This window comes from Vanessa cardui, chromosome 12, assembly GCF_905220365.1.
Source record: "Vanessa cardui chromosome 12, ilVanCard2.1, whole genome shotgun sequence".
In the NCBI taxonomy this organism is placed as follows: domain Eukaryota; kingdom Metazoa; phylum Arthropoda; class Insecta; order Lepidoptera; family Nymphalidae; genus Vanessa; species Vanessa cardui.
The window spans coordinates 13243439-13271030 of NC_061134.1; the positions used below are offsets into that span (position 1 = coordinate 13243439).

At 32.9% G+C, this 27592-nt stretch overlaps 1 protein-coding gene across 1 annotated transcript; it reads left to right on the plus strand.

Moving 5' to 3' along the window:
* Window positions 1-27224, plus strand: LOC124534270 (sodium-dependent serotonin transporter). The gene is made up of 13 exons (XM_047110018.1): window positions 1-86; window positions 14020-14145; window positions 14619-14775; window positions 15136-15270; window positions 20640-20859; window positions 21236-21374; window positions 21636-21770; window positions 21955-22133; window positions 22228-22397; window positions 22775-22899; window positions 25244-25428; window positions 25770-25953; window positions 27017-27224. The coding sequence occupies exons 2-13, from the start codon at window positions 14062-14064 to the stop codon at window positions 27086-27088; spliced, it is 1785 nt and encodes a 594-aa protein (XP_046965974.1). The 5' UTR covers window positions 1-86; window positions 14020-14061; the 3' UTR covers window positions 27089-27224.
* Window positions 27225-27592: the final 368 nt, after the last annotated feature.

A 27592-nucleotide genomic window follows, 5' to 3' on the forward strand; every position in this document is an offset into this window, starting at 1 on the left:
GATACACACACCCAGCTATGACGCATCTCCTACGCTTCGACATGAGCTTTCTATCCCCTGAACGCTGACGACTACTTAAACATAAGGTAAGGCTCTAGCACTAGCTTAATCAATTAGTAAATTAATATGATACCTATAATCTAAATTGAATTATCTCATTTTCACATATATCTAAGAATATATTGAAAATATATAATTCTATTATAAAAGTAGTTTAGAACTTCTTTTATTAGCACTAGTATCACAAATCCATATTGTCCCATTTTGATAAAACTTTTACAGTATAATTTACAGATTATTTATTTGACGTAGAGTATAATTCGTAGCTTGAACCGTCTGTCTACAATGCGGGTTGGTGTATGCAGGCCTTATCTCGTCTGACACATGCAGTTACCTCGCGATGTTAAATATAATACAGCACCAGTTTAGCAATCGGGGCCTTCGTGCGTAAAATATATATGTTTGTAATATACTCATACCATATATTATTTCTTTAGCAAATAGCAAAATAAAAGTAAATTTAAATTTAATTCAATCCTTTAAAATTCTAAATACTTCCACCAAACTGCATTGAAACAGCGTGGTAGAATGTATTCCAAACCTTCTCCTTAAAGGGCGAGAAGGCCTTAACCCAGCAGTGGGAAATTTACAGGCTGTTGTTGTTTAAAATTACAATACAAAAATGCTCACAAGAGTCTACTTGAATGAAGTATCTTACTGATAGTTTCATCAATGTTCTATACCTAACACATTACAGCGATCATCATCTGTAAAAAATATCCAATAATGTTAATTTATATTTTTATTACTTATCTGGAAAGTCAGCTTGTATAAAATGTATCTAATGCAAGATATCCATCAAAATCTTCCATATACATTGAGTATATCACTTTTATAGGCTAACTCATGCAATAACAAAAAATGGGCTCCTGCACTATAGACAAAAAAATCTATTACTATACAAATAATACAAAAATAAAAATCTAAAGGTCTAAAATATATTTTCAATTGAAGTTTACTTTTGGTAACTAAACTATAACTATTTATCATTGTTAGTAATCCGTTCGTTAATTATTTTGTATTAAATTGAAATAAGTAACAAGTTGATAATCCCTTAATAGATAAGTGAGATTTTAGTTATTCCATAAAACTATTTAGCCACGCCTCAATAAATCACCAGGCTGTATAAGTGGCAAGTTTGCTCCTGACCGTCAAACGAGCATAGGCTTTGATTTTAAATCAATACTGATATTATAAATGAGGGAATCGCTCTTATCTGATACCTCGTCATGCTTGAACCAATTTAGATGAAACTTTATAAGGTGATAGTTGGAGTCTCAGGGAAATCTATGGGCTTTTTTTAATTCAGCCCTTGAAGGTAAAATTAGGTAAACTTTTACCTATAGCACACAAACCGTCTTTCATTCACCTTAATACATCGTGGTTACAATTACTTTTGGGAGCATTCAGTTTCATTGGTAATAATAATAATATATCTATAACAAATTGGTATATATTATAAACATTCTTAACACAGCAGTAGCCTTTCAATCAAACTACCTCACATAGACCTGTGCTGACTCATTATGTTATTCTATATTTGAACTTGGGTCACCTGTTGGTAAGCGGTCACCATCATCTGTAGACATTAGAGCTGTAAGAACGTTTGTACCATTCTTTATATCACAAAGCTTGGGTGCCAACTCGCTTTTCAAATCAAAACCTGAATACTGAATATTGCTGTTTTATGACAGAATATGGCCTGCACACCGCCCGAGTTCACTATAGATCTGTAAATTGAATTTTCTGGTCTACGAGTTTTTCAAACGCTCATTTTCCGAATAAAAATAATATATATATACACGTTTTAATAAGTTACTTCCTACAGAAGGGAAACAATCAGAATCATTGCTAGTATATTCTCAACTAAATTCCACTAACCCAAAAACCATGATTCCATCTATTAGTTGAAACTTAAAATCCACAATGCGCACATCTCCTGAAAACTAACCTTTCTATTAAAACAAACGCAAAGGATTCATATAAAAAAAAAGAAATAACCCGACGAAAAGTAAAAGTATTTTCCTTTTAAATACAAAGAAGATAAAAGCTGCTTTTTTTTTGTTACGAAATATTTGCTCGTCAACGAGACTGAAAACGTTCTGACCGCGCGAGAACCTTTGATGGCCTAATGTAAACAAACGGACAACGACAACAAAGTATAGTATACGAGTCATTTTAGAGTTACTTCAGCTTATGAAAAAGAAAAAAAAATAAAACAAGTCCATATGACTTGTAAAGAGTATTTTCTTAATAAAAGATAACCATTTCTTAACTCATTGTCTTATTCGCCAACCTTGTGTACCAACTCACTCACCTTTTAAACGAATACGTGGATACTGAGTATTTGTGGTAAGAGATTACTCAATGAATAAAAACTTTATGGACGCCAATAACTCGTATCTCACGGTTCTATAGTGTCTTTGGAAAGTAAAGTTCGAAACTCAAATAAAGTATTTTTTTTAACGATTGCCAGTTATAATGATTACATGATTTATCGTAAAATTGCAATACTTTTCATGTAAATGTGTTATATACAAATATGTCTCAATAAAAATATAAATTAAGCAACAGGCAATTTCCAATCAACGTTTTGAAACAAGTGAAGCTAACACAGGCTTGGTATCATCATCATTACATAGTGTAAAGTAAAGTCATATGTATGAGTAAGTATGCTTAGATCTTTAACATTACGCAACGGATTTTGATGTGTTTTTTTTTATTACATGTGTAAGTGTGATTTGAAAGGAAGGTTTAAGTATATAATGCGTGGACAATAATATAGACACTCTCTACTATACTTAGTATCAGCCTGCACCCGTGCGATACCGGGTCGGGTCGCGAATTCTAATAATAAAATTTAATATCTAATAAGCACGGATACCATCAAAAATTTTGTTTATTAAATCTAAATAAATAATTAGACGGAACCATCGTCATTGTTCATCTAATTTTTGCGATTTATTCCTCAGCCCTTTAAATTCCGATTTTCCGTACCTACTTTCCTTTTCAAACATTCATTGCCCGAAATGCTTTGTAGATTTTTTCATTAAAATTTTCATTTATTTTTTATAAACACTTCGCTCGTTCGCATGTTAGAAATTTTTAGCTACACGCTACACTACAGAAGTGAAACTTCTGGGAAAAAAAGTCACAAATACGTTTATTCGATCTTTTGTAAAGAGTCCAGCAGATTTACTATAAGGTAAATTGCTTACGTCTTTGGACATATTTTAACCTTTTATATATTACTTCCTCACTCAAAGTACTAGTACTCGTACTATTAGATTTCTTGCATTAGCTTATATGGGTGTTAGCCCCTAACAGTTTTATATTTTTCTCAAAAAATATGACAGATATTGAAATGAATCCAACGCAAAAATATATATCAATGAATTCTATATTTAGTGATTTTTTTTTTATTTTATGCTGTTTTTACTTGAGTTCAAAAAATATTATACAATTACCTCAGTCTACTACAACATATTTAATTTGATTTCCTGATGGTAAATTGGGTAATTTTAAATGTTGGTATTGAGATTGTTTTTGTCTGTACAGTAAGTGCAATAGCTTTTATACTAAATCTATTCGTGATCGTATTCTTTACAGTTAGTGTAAGTTTCAATGTATCTAAGTTATCAATGTGCTTTGTTGACGATGTGTCAAAACTTACGAATCTCGTTACGAACTGTATCAGACTTGAGATGACATTTCACCGCGTTCGTCTGCTGTGGTGTAACGACATATAATACGAAATATATAAATTAAAATAACACTAGATAATTTCTATTCTTAAAAATAAAATTCAAAAATAAATAAATATCATTACATATAAAACAAAGTCGCTTACCGCTGTATATATACCGCTTATATATAAAATAACAACGGATTTTGTTGTGGTTTTTTTAAAAGATAGAGTGATTTGAAAGGAAGGTTTTTGTATACAATATATTAACAATACAGGAAAGAAACAAGAAAAATTCTGGTGTATATGAAGTGGCTTCACACGTGTGCAATGCTAGTAGTAGGCGGGTCGCTAGTATTCTATAAATGTACAAATATAGCAAATAGTTAATACGTGGAAAAAGCAATTGTATGACGGTATAACTAGCAAGGTAATCATTTTGTAGCAATTTCGATCACAAGAATCTATTTATTAAAATGTAGTTACTAAAAGTATTGTAGGTACTAACTGTATCCTCAATTTCGGCACATAACACAGCTCGTATAGATATTATGACAAGTTTGGAAATAAAAATGAACGCAACGAAGTTACCGTTTAATTTACTGACTTCTAAAAATGGATGTTCGACGTTCTTTCGGAGGCATAGGAATATACAAACTTCAGATTTCCAGACTTCAGGTTATGACTGAGAATTTTGTAGAAGAAGACAAAATTTTTATCGGTTTTGAAACCTGGATATCGGGATTTGCGACCGAATACCTAGGCTCTAGACCAACTAGGCAGTCAGGCCAAACATACTGGTACACAAGTAACACTTAAATGTCAACTCACCTACACTTTTCAAACTGAAATATAATAATAATGAGTATTGCTGCTTGGCGGCAGGTGTGGGTGGTACCTTCTCGGGCCCTCTTGCACTGAGTTTAAAAGTTAAATATAAAAACTGTACTGGTAAAATATATTAAATTCATAATTTATCTACATAGGATGAAATACTAATGACGACTATAGCCTCCACTCAAAATTCAAAGAATTGAGGTAGGTATTGAAACTTGAAAGTTTACTAAATGAATTCGACTCAAGATAAACTATACATTTTTCGAAAAGATCAATAGTTTTGCAAAACGATCTAAACGAACCGATGTTATTAATATAGTTAGACTTATTCAAAATCAAAATAAACTTTATTCAAACGGGCTTTTACAAGCACTTTTGAATCGTCATTTAACAAATAAGTGAAGCTAGTTTATAATTTTCTATTTAAAAGTATGGAAACATCGGTTTTTATATTTGTACTAAACTGTTCATATTTTTGTTTTGAGCATTATTTCTAATTTTTTTGTGTTTAATGATTAAATTTCTGTATTTTTCTTTGTGGTGTACAATAAAGTATAATTAAAATAAACATCGGTCACTAGTTCATCTTAGACAGAGATTTAATGATTTAATTTTCGTATCAGATAAATGCTGAAAATCATGAAATATTTTGAACTTGTACCGTTTATGATTAAACGTACACACGTTCCTCGCGATCTAATTATGTGTTAGATCTTTGTGTACGTTCGTCACATGTTTACGCCGTGAATATGGGTCAAATGTTAGTTACTGCGATGTTATTCCACATGAGGTATGCTGCATGCCTTCGATGACCTTGTATACCGTCCGCGATGCTTTACATTACTGGGCTTGGCGTTGCGTATGTCCCAAGTTATAATTGTCATATAAAATATATATTTTTAACTTAATTATTCTTTTCATTTAAATTCATAATTTATTTACTATGATTATAGTAAGTCTTATAATCTTAAACAGTCCTATCCTAGTTGAAAAAAGGGACATGTTTACGTTGGTCTTGTGTGCGTACTGATCAAAGGATTTAAGTTTATACACCCTTTTTATGTTGTAATATATATGAATGTAATAAACTTTTTAATTTTCAAAAATAATATTCACACACTTTATCGAATAGCTGTAGTGTATTCTGTAAGAAGAAACTCAAAACTCACCGCAGACCATGAATATAATAAAGTGATAGGTACTTAATGAAATCCGCATTGATCTACCAAAACGGCATATCACCGTAAGTCGGCTGTAAACACTTTTTTTTTATGGTGTATAAATATAGTGTATAAAATATTACCTATATAAGATTGTTATATAAAATTATTAGAAGAATTGGAACGTAAAACCCACTGGAAATTGATAACTGATCTACCCACCCACGCGAAGAACTCGAAGTTTTACTAATATCTATTTTTCTTATGGGAGGGTAAACCGTTTTGTAACGTAACGCGTTACGGCGCTTGTCTATCTGGTTCCCTTATCAGTACTTGTGTTAATTATATATAAAATAAATTCATATTATCGACTTTGATGACATAAAAAACTCATAGGTACCTTGGGATACTCGTAATAATAATTTAGCCGTTTTGAAAAACACAGACAAACCTACAAACAAAAAAAAGTGGTAGTGTGTATCATCACATATCAACTTAAAATATACCAGCTATTTTCAACACAGATAGATATTGCAATTTTGTTTATTTATATAGATTACAGATGTTTTAAAAACGCTGTCATCTCATGACTGAAGCCAGAATTATATTTTATTTTGATGTCTTCCGTAACGAAATTAAAGCCGTTTACGTTATAATTATGAAACTTCATGTTATTTTACAATCGCATACGACTTAATTATTCTGTTCAAATACGGTAATGGGTTAGCACAACTTAGAAGTTTTGAGTAGCAAATATGATTCCTCACGATATATTCCCTCATGGCTAAGCGCGAGATGAATTATAGGCACAAATTAAGCAAATGATAATTCAATGGTACTTGTTTATAGTGTTATGGATGTCGCATCGGCAAAATTCGTAACACCGATCACATCCGAATTAAGTACGCTATCCCAAATTATCAATATTTATTAATTATGTGAATATGATCTTTACCAGTGGCGTAGCTATCGTAGGGCTAGGAGGTGCAGTGCACCAGGGCCCCGGAGGTCAAGGGGCCCTCTAAACTAAACCTTAAGCTTTTGTAGCTAGAAAAAAACACGACTCTGCGCACAAGATTTCTTATTTGGTATCTATAATTTTAAAGGGTAATAATTATTAGTTAAAGAGCGATGGGAAAGGGGGGACGAGGGCCCGATTCTCTTTCTATGCACCGGGGCCCTTCCTCACCTAGCTACGCCACTGATCTTTACTCGAACGTAATAACTTGTAATATCATATGGAGTATATATTCGTCAATTTGACACGTCGATTTACATGTATAGTACGACACAACTTAGATGTCGCATCGGCAAAATTAGTAAACCGATCACATCCGAATTAAGTACACTATCCCAAATTATCAATATTTATTTCTCATGCGAATATGATCTTTGCTCAAACGTAATAACTTGTAATATCATATGACCTAATATATTCGTCAATTTGACGCGTCGATTTAAATGCACTTGCTTTGGTAGCTTCATTTAATTGTTAAATGACGATTCAAAAGTGCTTGTAAAAGCCCCCTTGAATAAAGTATACTTTGATTTTTTGATTTTGTCTGACGCGAGAATCTATAGCGACGAATAGCATCGAACGGCGCGATAGGGAGCTATTTCTATTGGTTGTGTCAATCGGCAGTAATCGGTTTTATTTTCATTCCATTCCATTTTCCGATGCTACATCTAATTTGTGTCGTACTATACCTGCTCTCTCAGGTTGAAATGACGCGAGAATCGCGCCATTTGACGCTATTCGTCGCTATAGATAGGAGCCATTTCTATTGGTTGTATAAATCGTCCGTAATCGGTTTTATTTGATTTGCCGATTCTACATCTAAGTTGTATCGTACTATAAGTATTTTAAAGAGAAATGTCAAAATAAAACCGATTAAAAAGTTTAAGTAAACTTTGTTAGAGATTTGAAATTTAATATTCAGTTTGATTAGTCATATCTTTATCTTTCCCGATTATTTTTAATTTATGCATTGATTCCTTGATCTTCGAAATTGCTTGACTTTGATTTGACTCTAACAATTCATTCAAGTGTCATTAATAAACAATTTAAAAAATATATATATTTATAGACCAAGCTGATAACTATTAAGATACATAACATTTTATAATTAAAAAATAAATTATATCAACAAGAACTTACGTAAACAATACTTATGTGTAATATTTCATAATTATAAATTATTATGAATACTGGAAGGGATCGCTACATAGAGTTTTTGACATTGGTAGTCAAACTTGCACGCTACTTTTATTTAGGTGCATGGCCGTAGGCAGGCGGGGGTTTTGGGGGTTCAAACTACCCCCGAAATTTTTTCGCTAACCGCTATCGTATTATCAAAAAAATATTTTGCGCTAATTAAATAAACAAAATGTAAGTATTTATTGATTTCTTTAGAAAATTAAGGTGTTTTGTCTAGATACGACGATAAATCTAAACAAAATAAATCATTTTACCCAAAGACTAGAGGCAATAATAATCATACCCTTATTCACATTTTATTAAGTTACTAATTTTTGATGTCATAATGCCATGTTAGTAATTTTAGATACTAAAGAAGATAAACCTTTTACAGAGTGCCATTACATTTTGAAATGTGTAAGACAGATTGTAAAATTTCTGATACATTCTATGTACAGGGTTATTGGTAATTCGACGTATATCCGTTGGGAGGTGATAGGGGTGACTATTTGAAATAATTTTAACCCCCATATGCATAATTCAAAAGTGAACCATTTTTGAGTTATCACGTTTTTAAGCTTTTTTCAAATATTTAAAAAAAAGTATCAATTAAAAACTATTTTTTTTTCTTTTGTTTTATAATAACGATTAAACACTGGATATATTTCAATATTTAAACAATAATTATTGGTCCAAATTTAAAAATGCGAGGCGGAAAAGGAAGTTATTTTAAAAATTTTTTCCTCAAAAATGCCTTAAAACTAAAAAAAACATTATAATAAACCTTGGCCTGCAGATTATTTTAAAAAAATAACCGTTTTCTTAGCTTTCCAAAAATTTATGAAAAGAAGGAAATTATTTCAAATCAATCGAAATAAAGTCACCAGAAAGGACGCTGGTGGACATTCGTAGTCGAACATGAACGAATTCGTACTAAAGGTCGCTCTTTAAAATTCCCTCATAATTGGTTTCGGACAACAAAACTAAAAATAACAACTAATGAAAAAAGCACTTACTTAATACAAATTTAAAATAAAATTTAGGAACAGAAACAGTTCAATAGCTAAATTATAAATAAGACATTTTGTTATATAGCTTAAATAAAGTATTAATAATCGAATCCAAGAAACTCTCTATAGAAAAGCACAGCACACACAGCATGTTCTACAGTGTATAATGCAGAATTCTTACTATTCTAACGAAGAAGTCCCTGAAAGGAAATTTATTTTTTATAAATTTGAGCTTAACGCGTATTCAGGAGTCGCGTCTTATTTGGAAAATAACTCTGAATCATTAGATTATTAATGACATGTTCATTAAAAGCAGCCGAACTCCTAGAAGACTACTTTGGTGCATCCTATCCCTAAAAGAGCAACCGCCCAGACCCGTCCAATTATAGGCCAATAGCCATCACCTCCTTGATTCGTTTCTATCGGGGTCGTTCAGCCAGTGATCTTCTAGATTACCTTAGTCATAGATGGGCGGAATCAGTTGAGACAAAGTGGGAGGCATTGGCGGCCAGTCTAGACATAGCGAAGGCCTTCGATAGCGCTAGACACAAAGCGCTTCTTTCGAAGCTTCCTTCCTACGGGCTTACCGGGAAATTATGCAATTGGATCACCAGCTTTTTGGCAGATCGGATCATTAAAGTCGTTATATGGTGCATGCTCTGATTTAAAATTCGTTAATGCCTGTGTTGCACAAGGCTGCGTTCTATCACCCACTCTGTTTCTTCTGCATATCAATGACTTGTTGCAAATCTGTAACATTCATTGCTATGCAGATAACGTACTGTAGACACCTCATACACTGGCTGGGCTAATATTTCTTGGGAAAACGTCGGAGAAAACCGGAACAAACTTGTGTCTGAAATCGAGTCTTCATTAAACAAAGTCTCTAACTGGGGCCGGCTAAACTTAGGCCATATATGATTGCTATTTTGCTATTAAAATATCTGATGGCGGGGAGGTACTCTCCCTTAGCAGTCCCTTAGGCTCACTTAGCTGTTTCGGACCCCCTGGCTAAAATTAGTCGACTTCAACCCCAAAAAGAGGCAAGTTTGCGAGTTAGCTGCTAAAAAACTACCATTTCTCGTATCTCCACGATTTCAGAAGATTCCAATAGCCGCCACAGCTAGTATTGGAATACTTGACGTGGATATTTCGAGCCTCATTCAGTTCCGTGGTCAATTGGAACGCAAAGCCAAATTGGCATCAAAAAAGCTCGGTGTGCTCAGCAAGCCATGACAGTATTTCACGCCGGCCCATCGCCTAAAACTATACAAGGCGCAAATGGAACCCCACATGGAATATTACTCACAACTCTGGGCGGGTGCTCCCCAATAGCAGCTTCTTCCATTTGTCCGTATCCTATCGACCTGCTTGATTTTTTAGCTTTGCGTAGAGATGTTAGATCACTCTGCATCTTCAACTTTCGAACATTTCACGGAAAATGTCCGGACGCATTGTTTGGATTAATCCCGGCTGCGGAATTTCACCTTCGGACAACTCGTCAAAATTCAAAGTTTCGCACCACCTTAATGTTCAAAAAACCACAACAGCACGATTTTTAAGACATTTTCTACGTTGCACAACCACTCTGTTGCACCAGCATTCGCCGACGCTTTTTCCGAACCGATACGACTTCGGGACCTTAAAAAAAAGAGCGTACTCCTTCCTTAAAGTCCGGTAACGCACCTGCAAGCCCCACAGGTGTCCATGGGCGATGGTAATCACTTTCCATCAGGTGAGCCTCTTGCTAGTTTGCCTCCTATAACATAAAATTAGCCTTCGGTTGTCTTTTAAATAAATTTGTATAAATTATGACTAATTTTAATATACATACTTATGCTTATTTTAAAAAAAACCTGTTGCTTTTTTTTTCTGGAGCACGAACGCCCCCCCCCCCCCCCCCGAAATTAAATCCTGGCTACGGCCCTGTTTAGGTGTATCAATGTTTTGTATTTTTTTGTCTCTTTGTGATATAATAAAGTATAAACTAAGAATATATTTTAAATTAATTAAAATTTAATATCTTAACACAAAACTTGGTCATGGATTAAAAACAATAACACGCGAACACGCTCTATCATATTTTTTTAAACATGTCTATAGGCGCTGTAAATATTTGCATGCATTTATGTAAAAGTCGCAGTTTCGGTTTTACTGACAATAACGTTTGAAGTGGCCGTAAACGAGAGGAATGCCTTACTTCGATGTTTTGAGTTTTATCTCTTTATATTTTGTTACCAAATCTGTGCTCGTAAGATTATCTTAATATGTCTTAAAATGAAACCATTAAATGAGAATATGTTAACAAAAGCGAATAAAACAAATTCAATATTATTTATTTAAAAATAGAAGGATGTAGTGCTATCGTTAATATATTTTGAAACATTTTGCGTTATAAATGGAAGCAAGTAACGTTTCACCTATTTTTCTCCCCTCTTTTCACCCTCAATATGGAATTTAAACGAAACCTATGCAATAAAAGATCTGACTAAATTGTTTTATTAATATAAATCGTCTATTGCATAGTAAATTTAATGATACGCCAACCATAACAACAATCTCATAACGCTACATCATCGTAGCATTGCTACATGAATTGCTACGAAATGTAAAAAAAAATGTAATGGCTCCCACTCCAGGTTTGAAAGATATTCCACCAGGCTGTTCCAATGCGGGTTGGTGGAATGCAAATGTGGCAGAATTTAGATGAAATTAGACACATGCAGATTTCTTCAAGGTGTTTTCCTTAACCATCGAACACGAAATTAATTATCAAAACAAATTAAGCACATATATATATAGTGGTGCTTGCCTGGGTTTCAACCCGCAATCATCGGTTAAGATCGCGTTTAAACCACTGGGCCATTACAGTTCATTAAATTAAAGTAAAATATTTATTAGAATAAATTAAAAAATATATACACGTCTACTGATGTCTTATGATTGAAATTATATTGGTATAAACCAATAACAGAAACACCTTCTTTAGTCAAGCCTAACAAAAAAACGAAAAGTACTATACATATATATGTATATATAGTAAGTAGTATAGTGTACTGTTTCCTCGATACCATTTTATATAGAGTATTTAGCACTAATTACTCAAATCACCTCAAATGCTTCCAATGTACTCATTTGTAGGTAAAGCCCACATTTAAAGTGTTTGATTAACAGACTTCTTAACACGTCCGTTTTCATTACTCTACGCACGCCTCTCTTAATAAACCTTAGCTCGCCAAACGACTAAACGTATTTATTTTATGTACTTAATTAAGGAGCTAAAGCGTTTCTGATTGGTGTAATATATTTTCTTTTGTTTTATTCTCGTGCAAATGTGTTCATATAAAAGTTCTTCAGAATCATTTGATTTTTTATGACAATGATTAGAACCTCTTTTATTAAAACTTTGATTTAATGGATTGTATTGTTCAATTTTCTTGAAATCCGTTAATCGTTTCTCGTTCTATATTTAAAATTTCAATAAGATGTAAGTGCGATAGAATAAGGTAAATATTTTTAAATAAGGCAACAAGTCCTAGAGCAGTAAGGGTCACTCTTCATTATTTTTATTTGCAAAGCAATCAACGCGCAGCTGTTTGCCGGCGCAGTCTCGCTACACAAACAAGCAAACTGTGGCTTCGAGTCACTTTCATTTTCTATTTGTAAATAAGATTTTCTAAACTGCAAAGCTGTTCTGTAAGAAGGAATTCAACAATCAGTTAAGTTAAAATTGAAATTCAACAGTGACCAGAATTAAAAAATACAAACTACTTAAGTCCTTCTTCAAGCAACATATAAATAATAAATAAGTATTGGACAACATCACATACATTACTCGGATCCCAATGTAAGTAGCTAAAGCACTTGTTTTATGGAAAATCAGAAGTAACGACGGCACCACAAACACCCCCAAGACAACATAGAAAACGAACGAAATCTTTATCTACATCGACTCTACTGGGAATCGAACCTGGGACCTCGGAGTGGAGTACCAATGCACCGATGTACACACTCGACCACGGAGATCGTCAATGTCGTTTATGTTTTACAATAAACTCAATAATACAGTGACTTTGTGATGCGATCTTGCACTTGTAATGTGCTAATCCATCTTAACGCACGTCTCACGTTTATTTAATTATCTTGTAAACTATCTTGGAATAAAATTAAAAGTAACTGACAATTTGTAATAAATAGTAATATTAAAATTTATAGTAAATATATTTTTATGAAGATTGAATGGCGTTTCGCATAAATCGAACTAAATTTTTATTTTTTACCATTTTTAAAACTGTAACATCTATATATGTATGTGTGTGCAATAGAAATTAAATATGAATCAAAATGTTTATATTGCAATTTTTTACCAATACAATATAAATATGGTATGGTATATAGAAAATGTACTCAAAAAAATGTTCTTTAATAAATATTCCTTTTGTCAATAACGGTATATCAATAATATATGAAAATATCTAGATATGAAAGACTCATTAAAATGAAACTTTGTTTCATTATAATTAAGTATATTTCATTCATGATTTATCATTAAATCTGAACAAATCTATTCAGAATCAAAGATCAAAGATGGAATAGATACTCATTGAATATAAATTATAGAAATAATTATAATATGGTTATAAATTCAAACATCATTTTAATTGCTAATTTCATAGGTTATATTTATCTTAAATTCGTCATTAATTCACCGCCAAATATACCTGTGTGAATGGTGAGTAAGCTAAGTGGAATTACAAGAATACAGGACATATTAATTGCTATTTTTAATATCTCTTCAAATGAAATGAAAAGCAGATTTTTTTAAAATTAAAAATAGATTTCTAATGTTGGTTAATTATTATGAATGATGTAAATAACAAAATTATACATATAGTTATGTTAATAACTACTTTACTGTAAAAAAAAAAAAAATATGATTAATGTACAAAAATAATTGTACTGCAGGACAAATGTTAAAAAAATATAATGAGAACATTTTATGCTTAAAGTAATTGAGGTTTACAAATATATCGGGTAAAAAATTGGATTAATTTTGATGATTGTGTGCAGGGCGAGAGCCCAGGGCCGGAGCGGCGGAACGGCGATAGCGAGATGCCTTCCGCGCCGCCGGACTCGCCGTCCGCGCCCGACACCGCTCCTGCTCTACCACCGGCGCAGCCTCCACCCGCCAACAACGTCAGTATATCTTAGTAACCAACTTGGGAAGGGGTTAGCGCAAGCCCATCCGCTAAGGTTACACTTATCATACATGGTATATATGTGATCATACCTTTTTTTTGTGTTATTTTATAATAATATAACATTGTTAGTATTTTGTGTTCCAGTTTGAAGGGTAAGTGAACCAGTGTAACACAAGTATCTATAAAGGTGTTCTGATCATTAGATCATGTTCACATTTCTGTACGATCTTATACACTAAAACACGAAATGTTGTTACTGAAGAAATTTATTTTCGCTACTCACACACATGTACTGTGTCTTTAAAACTTGCAGAAATAGATGAATAATAGTTTCATCATTTCTATTTACCGATCTTCAAGGATTAGAATAAAGAACATGCTGTTTAGCCTGAATAACTATTATCAACTTTGTCCAGTCGTCAGGACAAGATATATTCTAATACAATAATTATATTATTATCATAACAGAGCCACAAGACGCGATCCATCGTGGTGTCCCTGACTCCGGAGAGGCAGCGCGAGACTTGGGCTAAGAAAGCGGAGTTCCTGCTCGCGGTGGTAGGGTTTGCTGTCGACCTTGGAAATGTCTGGCGATTCCCTTACATCTGCTATCAGAATGGCGGTGGTAAGAATGCATTTAAACAAAACTCTAATTCAAATTAAGAACTCTTGAGACTATTTTTTAAAAGATAATTGAATCTGGCAAAGGTTTATGGTTATAATTTGAGGCAAAAAAGTAAAATTCTATAATACCTTTGATAAGTTAATTATTTTTTGATAATATAAGTATCATTTTATCGTGCGATTTAAGTCCGAGTCGATTCTTTACAATTACTTAAATGGTTTTACAAACTGTAAAAATCGTTGAGAATTACTAGAAATAATTTACTACAATGGATAGATCAGTTTCAAATTATACCTATATCTATCTGCGTATGAAGATATGTTCTTAATTTAAATTATGTTCAATTATTTCTGAACCCAGGTGCTTTCCTTATCCCCTATTGCGTGATGCTGTTGTTTGGTGGTCTCCCATTATTCTTCATGGAGCTCGCGCTGGGGCAGTACCATCGCTGTGGATGTCTGACTCTGTGGAAAAGAATATGCCCAGCTTTGAAAGGTATGTGTGTACCTTTCATTTATTTATTTTTATTGTGAAATATCAATATTTCATAAATGCATTATTCGTTTTTTAAAAGTTTGTTTTTGAAACTGACTTCAAACCGACTAAGATAAATATAATAACTTGTTGACATTTAACGAAAATAAAGCACTCTCATTTAAGAAAATGTATACATTATATGGGTTCGTAAAGGAATATTCTATTCCATTTAATTGTGATATAAAGATATAAATGTTTATTATATTATGATAAAATATTTATTGAAAGAAGAACGATTCGGAATCACAAGTTTGCTATTTGAAAGCTACTTCCTTTAAAGCATTGAGGACGATTTTCTTATTAAGAATAGTGATGGGATGATCAAAGTATAAATATATCGATATCTGCCACAGCTAAGTAATTATTCGTTCCCGTCACCCCACGGGAATTAATATTTCGTCGGTTCTTATGGAATATGCGTCGAGTAAAAAAGCTGTATTGTGTAAACGATTATGCAAAGAAACTGTAATGCTTATGCTGTCTAATAAATATTTTATGTTAGTCTCAAACATTTCATTGACAGGAAAATAAATTTATTTTTAAGTTTCCGGAGTCATTATGAACTATTACAAGCTATATAATGCAGTCGTCACTTTTAAAGATAAATACTTCACAGATATGTAATACCAGACCAAAATCAGGCTTAGAAATCATGGGCTTTATAACAATATCGTTAAAAATGACAAGATTTTCAATTTCAACGAGGTTTTTATAATCCACGCGAATTTAAGTTCTTGTATTGCTTAAGTTTATTTTAAAAATAAAATAAGAAACAAGAATTTACTTAGTCGACAAAAAACACACGGATAGATCGGATTACTCAAAACGGCGTGTATAAAGCAGGCCTCTTTCAATGTAGACAACGTTATATTAATACAATCTTATTTGCATTTATCATCTCACACACACAAGGACAACTTGTAAGCACGAAAGTCACTCACACTAAAGCTTATCAAATGAACAGATATACATTTAAGTGACCAAAGGTCTTTAGAAGATAAATACCCAGTCGGCAGGACATGACTAGGCGTAAAATGCTAGAACATTTCACATCAATTGTTTTCCTCACTTCACTCAATGACACTGGCCTTTATAAATATACAGGAGCAATGCTTTTAACGCAAGACAAATGGTGGGGATGGACGCTGGAGGGATGAAATTAAAATGTATGAAATAGAGACCACTTGCCTCTCGGGTTCTTAAGGATAGTTCCAATATATATTACGTTAGTGTAAATGTAGCTTTAAGACTAAAATACCCTAATAATAATAACCATATAATATACTATAGTATATAAAGTAAGTAAGTACTCTTGAGTTATAATTACTACTGTAAAAAGCAGTGACAATTAATCAAAATGCAATGTTTATTAATATAAAACTAAAAAAAATTAACTTAATGACAGTTTCAGATCTGATCCATAAAAATCTTCATTCACCATATATGTACATGTTAGGACAATAGCCAGTAGCTAACATTTAATCATTTAATAATAATATACATGATGCAAACAAAACAATAATAAAACATTTTTTTTAAACAAGTTTCTTTTTAATTTCTGCGACTAAAATCGATAATCCATCATTATAATAATCGAATCGACAATCAAACATTAAGTTAACTTTCGTTATTTTGTTTCTCATTTCAAATTTAATGATATCAATCATGACAATCGAATCGATTCAAATAGTTTCTTAAATCACTTTTAAATAATTTGATTTTTTATACTCAATCAAACCAAATATTGAGGAATTTCAAATAACTTAGATAATCGAATACATTTTCTCTATAACTTTAATTGTAAATTTATAATGAGTCTAAATTACACTTGGGAAAATGAGTAACTACTGAACTCTTTGCCGTTTCATTTCGATACAATATACATAACGGACTGATAGTTGCTCTGCTTGGCTTTTAATTTTTTACTTATATTGTTGGGTAAGTACTATCCACTCCTCATATACTTTTACCGCCAAAACGCATTAATTTATATTTTTCTGTTCCGGTTTGAACTGTCAGTTAGCCAGAGTATCTATTGGCATTGGAAAAATTTTATCTGTATATGTAATCCTTACCATAAATTCACTTCTTTGACTATCAGCCTATTTGGAATTAAAAAAATTATATCTCGGATCAAGACGATTCAGAAGTGCTAACCAGAATCTTCTTAAATAAAAAATGTTTGGATTCTGATTATATAAATTTAGGTAACGTTCAAAAACAAGTTCGGTTTTTTCATAAACAGTGGTAGAATGAAATGCGTAGCTAGCAAGTTGTATATTGAGAAGTCGGGACGCGAAATCTCTTCAGCAAATGTTTGAGTTGCTCTCGTCGCGAGGGTCATTTGAAATAGTCCGACCGCGTCGTCTATTGAACTTTCACCGATTTAATGATAAAATTCTTAAACGTCCTATCGTTAAAAAACCTTGTCACTGTATTTAGTAATTACGGTACATAAATAGTTAAACATATATATCAATAAGTTGCAAGAAAATTTTAATTAGAAAAATTAACCAATTAAATAATATAAAAGTAACTTTTTTTACGTTTAGCTCTCAGTTTCTCAAACACCTAAACCAAAAAGAATATCAATTTACGAACTGAACTGAAAAAAAAATACAAAACTTTTTGAAACTTAAACTCTTTAAAGTCTATTCATATTCAAAACCCCCTTTACGTTTGAAGTTTCAACTGCAATCGACTTGGATTACTCAATGACATATGTATGTTTTATATAGTTGCCCGTGATTGGTCGATATTTATGGTTGGTGTGTTACCCCGTACCGTCGTAGCGTGAAATTCTATATCATATAACGTTTCTTAAAAAATAAGCTGTGTACCACATATATATATATATATATATATATATATATATATATATATATATTGTAAACAAATCATTGCACATCCGAAACAAAAGTATGGTTACACAGGTAATTTTTTCTATTCCCTCATTATATTATTAGGGGAGAGAAATCTAGTACGTCCGGCGATAGACAAGACCCAAGATCGTCGCCTGCACGTGTTTCGCGAGGCACAAGTCGTATTTCGTGTAACGAGAAAGAAACAATAACATTTTTTTTTGGTTAATCTCAGAATTGAACCTAAGAATCATGATTTCGACCCCCTGATCCAGTTAGACGCACATATATACAAAACATGCAAAGACGTCATTATTGTAACATAACATTGATAACTCTTTGAATCTTTCATCTTATTTCTCATGGCAATGTATTATGGTTAAGTATTTTCCAAGTCGGTGGTTGAATTTTGATATTCAATTAGTAAGTGAATTTGAGTCGTATTGTTATAATAAAAAAGGTCTATAATCCATCAAAACATTTTTATGGACACAATCACCCCATTCCATCCCTAAATAAAACGTTCGTGACAATCTAGCTATTGCAAAGAAATGACAACCATCTTTTGTATAATTTATCTAATCTTTGCTTTCGCAGTTTGTTGTTTTAATTTATTTTTAATCTTGACATTTACAATAACTTTCGTTTGGTAGATAATTATTCTAATGACCTTTCTGTTCTTTTCGTAAGTCTTCTTATTTTAAACGTATCTACACATAATGTTAAAACAAGTAGCACACAAATGTTTTATCAAAATTAAAAATAGAAAGGATTTTCAGGAAAGTTCTCTGGTTTTCCAATAAAAATAACGAAATATGTCATGTTTGCCCATGTCATAAAAATTTAATAAATCTTATATTTCTCAATATGAACCAAAAGAACTATTCTGTAATAATAAAATCAAAAAATGTCATATTTGATGTTAGCTATAGAAATTATTATTTATCATATTTAAAGGACATGTACACCAAAATAGCGTCTCACTTACACATAAGTCTGTTTTTAATATTTTTACAAAGTACTAAGTGTAAATGTTACGTAGAACATCAAATATAACGTACCCAATTTATATTGTATAATGTTAATAACAAATATACAACCCTTATCAACACTCCATGCATCATTTTCCCGTCATTCGCTTATCGGGAACCATCGCCGCCTTCCTCAACCGAGCCACGCATATAAATATTGTTAACACGGTTCACGAATGTGGCCGAAAATCATAATTTTTGGGAACATGACATATGTTTTCCCAAAAATTAGTGCGTTTTGATTTAAATAATTTTGGAATGCGAATAGGCTACATTTTGCTCTTCGACCCATGGACATTGGATACTATTAATGTGAGAAATTTAAACAACATAGTTTAAACATTGTAAGCTGATGTCTCTTATGCCTTTTATTGCACTGGCTCACCACTTTCAAACCATTCAGAACGGGCTGTACCGTAGTATTTTTTGTCCAAGCCTTAAAATAATTTATATAAACAGAAAGCTTACCTTAATGATTCGAGTCATACCAATTGTGTATTTATTGATTCCCAATTGTAAAGTTATTACGTATATGATGTCTTTTTAAAATATTTTGATTCCATTATGGGCTATAATGGATTCAAACAACATTAATAACAATACCGCAAAAAAATTGGTTCAAATATTTGAGCACCAAAAAATATTATTATTTATTCTGTCAAAGAAGCTGGAGCAAAATTTGAACCTCGTAACTAGGAAATTCGATTTCAAAGTAGCGGAGTAAGATTTGTTATCAATGCGTATAAATCGTGCCATCTCGCGACATTTAAACCAATTAGCGAGAGCGTTGATATTATTTGATTACCGACAGATGGCGTTGATTTGATCAAACATGGAACCAACTTCGCAAGTTTGCGAGCGAGACTTGCCGCCCGATAGAAACGACTAATTCGATTTTAAGTGTTTGAAGATTTATTGTTAAGAGATAAATGGTTTATACGCCTTACAGCGGATACGATCGAACAGATAATCTAATAATGTTTGTTGAACATTTAATTTTATTTCAAACACTAATGCAACTAATAAAACATTGGGGCCAATATAAGTGCATTGGACAAAGTTCTCATTTATAGTGTGCATCTTAAAAGCAATTCTTAAAAACTGATGAACAGAAGAGATTATCTTAGTAACATTACACGAAAATATTTACGCCCAAAACTTTTAACTATAATCCGGTTTTAATTGTATTATTGTAACTATAAATGTAATATTATTCTTTAAATACTAATTACACTTTATACCAATTATTTCTGTAATCCTTCAGTTTAAACCAAACTCTACTATAGCCTTCTCATACTGTCTAATATACATACTAATCAAGGACAATAAGATTTAGACAAAAACAATTTTACCACTTTTCACTAACTACTTACTAGTATGCCTCTTGTGAGACTCACTGGTGTCAATGACCTCTAATTATTCTTTCTTATCGCAGGTGTTGGGTACGCGATATGTATGATCGACATCTACATGGGTATGTATTACAACACGATTATCGGCTGGGCGGTGTATTATCTAATAGCGTCTCTGGCGTCAATCAACTCCGTGCTGCCGTGGACCAGCTGCGATAATGAATGGAATACGCCTCTTTGCATGCCCGTCACCTCGCCTCAGATCAACCCCAACTCTTCAACACCTGCTAAAGAATTCTTTGAGTGAGTGCCTTTTTCGTTTTGTATACTATAAACTAAAACATTTTTTCTTTCATATTTAATTTATTTAATAATCTATCATTGACGAATTAATTATAATTATAAATGTATTTATTTTAAGTTTGACGACTTCCGTGGTCGATTAATGTGTAGATACACCGGTTTTCCTGGGTATGCTACTCCGAGGGTCCGGGTTCGATTCCCGGCCGATTCGATGTGGAAAAAGTTATTTAGTTTTTTAAATTGTCTTGGGTCTGAATGTTTGTGGTGCCGTCGTTACTTCTGATTTTCCATAACACAAGTGCTTTAGTTACTTATATTTAGATCAGAGTAATGTACGTGATGTCCAATGTTATTTATATTCAAAATTGTTACACAGGCGAAACGTTCTGGAACAGCAACGATCAAACGGGCTAGATGACATGGGTCCCATCAAACCATCTCTAGCGCTCTGCGTCTTTGGGGTCTTCGTGCTGGTATACTTCTCGCTATGGAAGGGTGTCAGAAGTGCAGGAAAGGTAAGTCAGACTTAAACCATTTTATTTTCTTCATTTTACAAAATAAATATTTAAAAAAGTCTAAGAATATCAAACTTTATACATAAATATCTGTGAGATACCATCAAATCATATTAGAAACTTAAACTACTCTAAATATCAGCATAACTCACGAACAGTTGATACTGAACACTGAATCGTTTGTTGATGAGAAAAAAGGCGTTTCTTGCTATTTAACTATAAGACATCAGTCGTTTTGTATTATTGACTTACTTGGCGTAGGTGGTGTGGGTTACGGCGCTAGCGCCGTATGTAGTCCTACTGATTCTACTGGCAAGGGGAGTCACTCTACCAGGAGCAGCTGAGGGCATCCGCTATTATCTTACACCGGAATGGCACAAGCTGCAGAACTCAAAGGTGAAATAAATATTTTGTACTCATACATACCTAGTATACATGGCCCAGTACACATAATAAATATACTTATTATTTTCCTTAATTACTATTCTATATATCCAACTCGCCCCATAATTATAATAGAATTAAATAGATTAGGTATTACTTTGTTCTCAAAGTTCATTGAATGTTTGTCTCTGTCTAGGTATGGATTGATGCGGCATCCCAAATCTTCTTCTCCCTGGGCCCAGGCTTCGGCACGCTGCTGGCGTTGTCCAGCTACAACAAGTTTAACAACAATTGCTACCGCGACGCACTTATCACATCCTCCATCAACTGCCTCACTAGCTTCCTTGCTGGATTCGTCATCTTCTCTGTTCTAGGGTATGCTTTTCGAGGCACTTCTAAATTATAAATTTACTAACTCTTTGTGTAACATCTTTAGATAAATTTCTCATCTAATATTCTGTCTCGGTAGTTACATGGCTCACGTACAAAACAAGAGCATCGAAGAAGTAGGCCTAGAGGGCCCAGGTTTGGTATTCATCGTATACCCGGAAGCCATCGCCACCATGACCGGCTCTGTGTTCTGGGCCATAATCTTTTTCCTCATGCTGATCACCCTTGGACTTGATAGCACTTTTGGTGGTAAGATTCAAAATTTATTTAGCAAATATAAAATAGTTGAAAATTACTGTATCGAACTTAGTATCATTACAAAACAAATATCTCTGAATATCTTGGCACATAAGCTTACGATTTGCGGAGTCGGTATCTTGGTGTCAGAATCTCACCATTACCATTCTATACATAATCGATTTTTTACTTTTTATTATTATTTCATCATCATTTCATCCCACTATAATAGCCATCAAAGACTTAGTCCAATGGAACAGCACTGAGTTTGACTGTCAGTTTCCTCCAATCCCTGCCCACTGACTTGCGAATATCGTCGCAGTATAGGACTATATGATATATAGCGTAACATAAAATTATTATACATTTACACCAGTAATATATTATAGGTTTAGAAGCAGTAACGACAGCTCTGTGTGATGAGTATCCTCGGGTACTAGGCCGTCACCGGGAGATATTCGTAGCGTTTCTACTGCTCTTTATATATATATGTGCCCTTCCAACAACCACATACGTAAGTGTATTATATATTTATAGTTAAATTTTAATTTAGAACACGAATTAGATTTTTGAAAGGAAATGTAAGTATTAAAAATATACAATAAAGGTGAAAGTAACTGCCTGTCTGTCTGTCAGTTGAATCACTGAATCGAATTTGATGGATACGAAGCAAGATTTGCATTATTTTTTATGGTTAAAGTCTACGACCCCTCTTCGCTGGTGGAAACTTTCATGCTATATATTTTAATGTACAAAAATCGGGTTTCGTTTTGGAAACGTCTACAAAATGTGTAGTCGTGCAAATGTGTAGTCGTGCAATACATAAATGTAATATGTTACAGTACAGCAGTTTACTCATCTATACAAACAAATTCACACACATATTTACGAAAATATCACTATATATTAGAAAACAAAATCCTCCGGCCACGACTGGCTGTCTGTATATCCGCGCTAAACTCTAAAACTACTGAACGGATTTTAATGGGTTTTTTAATAACAGACAGAGGTATTCATAAGGAAAGTGTGTATGTGTATAATTTATTAAGGTTTTTGTGTAAATAAGTTGAAATAGAACGAAAATTTTTAAACATGTTGGAAATAAGCAACATATAAAATATAAATAAACCGTGCGAAGCCGGGACGGGCCGCTAGTGTAACTATATGATTTGCTTAAATAATGAAAAATAATGTAGTAACAAATTTTGTATCTACATGCTTTCCAACTTTCAATTCAAAAGGTTACAGGTACAGGTCATACAGGACAGAGATAACTAATCTTTTAACCGTTAATACTTTACAAAAGGGTTCATCGGTTTACGACTCACTCTGATATATAAAAAAAACCTGCCTTATCGATACTAATATTATAAATGTGAAAGGAACTCTGTTTGTTTGTCGCTCTTGACCAAGCCTATGAACTGAATTTGGTAAAATTTATTATGAAAAAACTTGAATTTCAAGGAAGGACATAGGGTAATTTTTGTCTAACACATGACCCCTAAAACGCGAGCGAATCCGGCAACAACTAGTTTCTTATAAGGCAGGTTTAATTTTCAACCGACTTCCAAAAAGGTGAAGGGTATCAATTCGTCTGTATTTTTATTTTAAACATCGAATTAAAAAATGTATTTTTTCGTTATTTACTTCCAGTGGCGATTTTACAAATCTGCCGCTAGTAGGCTATTCAATGTTGCCGCCCCTACTTTTTATTGCAATATTTATGATTTGTGTTCTATCGTCCTCATTACATCGGCTATTTCCCGTTATTAGTGTGATTATAAACTAAGTGATATTTCTGTCAGTTACTAGATTATTTTTCCAACCCGCTATGTAGTGACGAGTATAAGGATTACGTAATGTGTATACATATAATTACAAGTTTTTTTTTTTTTATTTCTGTAAGACAAATTTGGGCTAAATTTGCCGCCCCTCTAAATCTGCCACCTCAGGCTCCAGTCTACTTAGCCTATTGGCAAATCCGCCATTGTTTACTTCCATCACTAAAATAGGTAAGAATTAAATAAGAATAAACCTGACGACTGGTCGTTTTATCTCAAGAACAAATACCAAATGTATTCAATAAATTACTGGTCTGTTATCAGACACTGGGGTTGGAGGCGAGAATGTATTCCGTTGCATAATTCATCTCCCTCCTAGAGGGATGACCTGGCAATGTGTAGAAAACTAAGAGTATATTTAGTGGATACTTCGCTTTCGTTTTATTTAACAGAACTCAAATTTATCGTACTTTCAATGTTTACTTATTACAAACCACATAATTAATGAAATGTATAATTAACACTCTTTAGATCTTGGTCTTACTTAGTTCATATATACATAAAACTATATACATCATAGTCGGTTATATGTGTGGGACTCTATACTATAGACTATTATATATCGTAGACTTCTCACGTACTGTCAAATATTCTAAACAACCAGAGACTACTACTAGTTTAAACTAATACTAGCGACCCGTCCGGATTTGCACGGTTGCAATAGGTACTGATACTAAATATACTATAGAATTTTTTTTATTTACGACATCACATTAAGACCTTCTAAAATTATCAATGTTTTCTACTATATTGTCCATGTATTATTATATACAAAAAAACTTCTTCTCGAATCACTGTTAAAAAAAAACGCAACAAAATCTGTTGCGTAATTCTAAAGATCTAAACATACATAGGGACAGTCAGCGGTAAGCGACTTTGTTTTATACTGTGTAATGATGATGTATTATTCCTAATACAAATGTCAACAAAAAACCAAACGCCTTTAATCATTCTAGCATTTTCATGATTAAAAGCGTCACAGATTAAAAATTTATAATGAGAACAATGATGTTTTAGGGGGGCGTGTACTTAGTTGACCTTCTAAACGTGTACGGTCCCGGACTGGCGATCTTGTTCGTGGTGTTTGCGGAGGCGGCGGGCGTGTGCTGGGTATACGGCGTCGGACGCTTCTCTGAGGATGTGCAGAGCATGCTGGGACATAAGCCTGGGTGGTTTTGGCGGGCGTGCTGGTCTTACATCAGGTACAGATAGTATTATTCCATTTTAAATTAAAAAACCATTCGTTTATGATCAAATGTGATAAAATAATTGTTAATGATCGCCGACTTAAGACAATGGAACTTTAATAAACCATAGTCAATGCTTCTCAAACCATTGAAATCAAAGTGTACTTAATTGTGTTCATGCCTGGTTTAGTCGCCATTCAAAGCTCAGCAATAAGTTGAAAGTATTGGCGACTAGGTACCACCTTCTCTCATCACATATTCTACCACCAAAATAAAGAATATCTTTTGCTCTCGTTTGAAGGATGTGTGAGCTATTGTTCTATTAAAAAACAATATTAATGAAATATCTCTTTCAGTCCCGTATTCCTCCTGGTACTGTTCGTGTTTTCCGTGCTGGCCCACGAAGAGATGCTCGGCGGCGAGTACGTGTTTCCACGCTGGTCCATCCGCGTAGGCTGGCTCATGACTGGCACTACCGTCTCTTGCATACCGCTATACTTCATTTACAAGCTACTGATCACTCCTGGAAATTGTATCAATGTAAGTATGACCTAATATTTTAAATATAGAAGCGAAACTCGATCCCTGAAACTATCCTAGACCGATTGACCTGAAATATGTCATGGTGACTCCTCAGACGCTGACGATTTTACGGAAATATTTAACTAAGTCTATAATCGTAAATTTCAATAAAGACTGTTTTAACTATTTGAGTAAATAAGAAATCATCTTACATGGATCTTACTTATACAAAGTCTTACTTATTCTATAAGAGTTTAAGACCTAATTTAATATTGAGAACAGAGTACTCAAAACGCTGTTTTTGAATCGATTCAGATAACATTTCTTAAATTAATGATTGATATATCAAAATCAAAATATACTTTATTCAAATGGGCTTTTACAAGCAATTGAATCGTCATTTAACAATTAAGTGAAGCTACCACCGGTTTGGAAAGTAGATTCTACCGAGAAGAACCGGCAAGAAACTCAGTAGCTACTCTTTTTCAACATTTCAAAAAAATACAGTCATGTTAGTTAATACAATTATTTAAATTAATATATCCTGCCTGGAAGTCAACAGGTATTAATTAATACCTGTAATGTAAAGTTATTATTATTTTATTTGAACTGATTTGTTTTTAATTAATTCTTATAATGATTTTATTCTTCTGAATGTTTTTTTTTTTATGTTGACGTCAATAATATATTAAAGCTAATGTAATATATTCATTCGGTTATCATAATTAAAAATATATATTTTTACCGAATTTTTACCGAACCGAACCGAATGAAAGCTTAATATTTATAATGTTCTTGGATTTATTATATAATAGGATTCTTAATGATACTGTCTTTTAATGTTAAGTTTAAAATTTATTTGCTATTATAAAAAATTTTGTCAAGCAACGAGACTGTTAGTTACGTTATAAGTGTTGCTCATTTTTTTAAATAAGTTGCATATTAATGAATTAATGTTACCTAACTTCTGTAATGTAACTTAACTTCTATAAGTGAAACAACATTAATCCTATGAAAGAATCGCGAACTGTAAATGTGCCTTATATAAATAAAAACTATAAATATTTCTCAATTGTTATAGCGATTCAAGACTATCATACGCCCGGTGGAAACCTCCATACCACCGGCCGACCATGCGCTGTGCAGTCTGTGACCTGACCACCTCACCACACAAAGCTACCCGACGCTACAAACAAAACCGCCCACCATTGAATGGCTCGTTTAGATCGTCACATGACTCAAAAAACTGACATATAATCAGTGTTGCCAATCAAAAAAATAAAACATGAACATTTAGAGTACTGTCAAAACATTGACTCATTTTTGTAATCTATATAATTATTAAATTCCATGAATGTTACTTGCATTTCATTATCATTGCAGGCAACATTTAGGGAGGCATTTTATTTGCTATCTTCAGGCCCTGAACTTGTTATAAAGACGGATCTCATAATGACTTTAATATAGACTATAATCAGTAATGTAGTTTTCAAATTTTAACGTTAGTGAATATAATTTCTTGTCATATATAATCATGTATATTTACCGATTACTTAAGAAAACGCTTGGATATTTAGAGCTTTCAATATTTAAATAATTATATGATAGTTATACTAAGCTAATCTATTGTATAAAATATATCGTCGTCGTATAATAC

Excerpts from the sequence above, each read along its gene's own strand:
- LOC124534270 (XM_047110018.1), top strand. The coding sequence starts at position 14,062 with ATGCCTTCCGCGCCGCCGGACTCGCCGTCCGCGCCCGACACCGCTCCT. Across the intron at positions 21,375-21,635 it reads GTGTCAGAAGTGCAGGAAAG|GTGGTGTGGGTTACGGCGCT; the intron begins GTAAGTCAGACT and ends TACTTGGCGTAG. Across the intron at positions 22,134-22,227 it reads GTCATCTTCTCTGTTCTAGG|TTACATGGCTCACGTACAAA; the intron begins GTATGCTTTTCG and ends CTGTCTCGGTAG.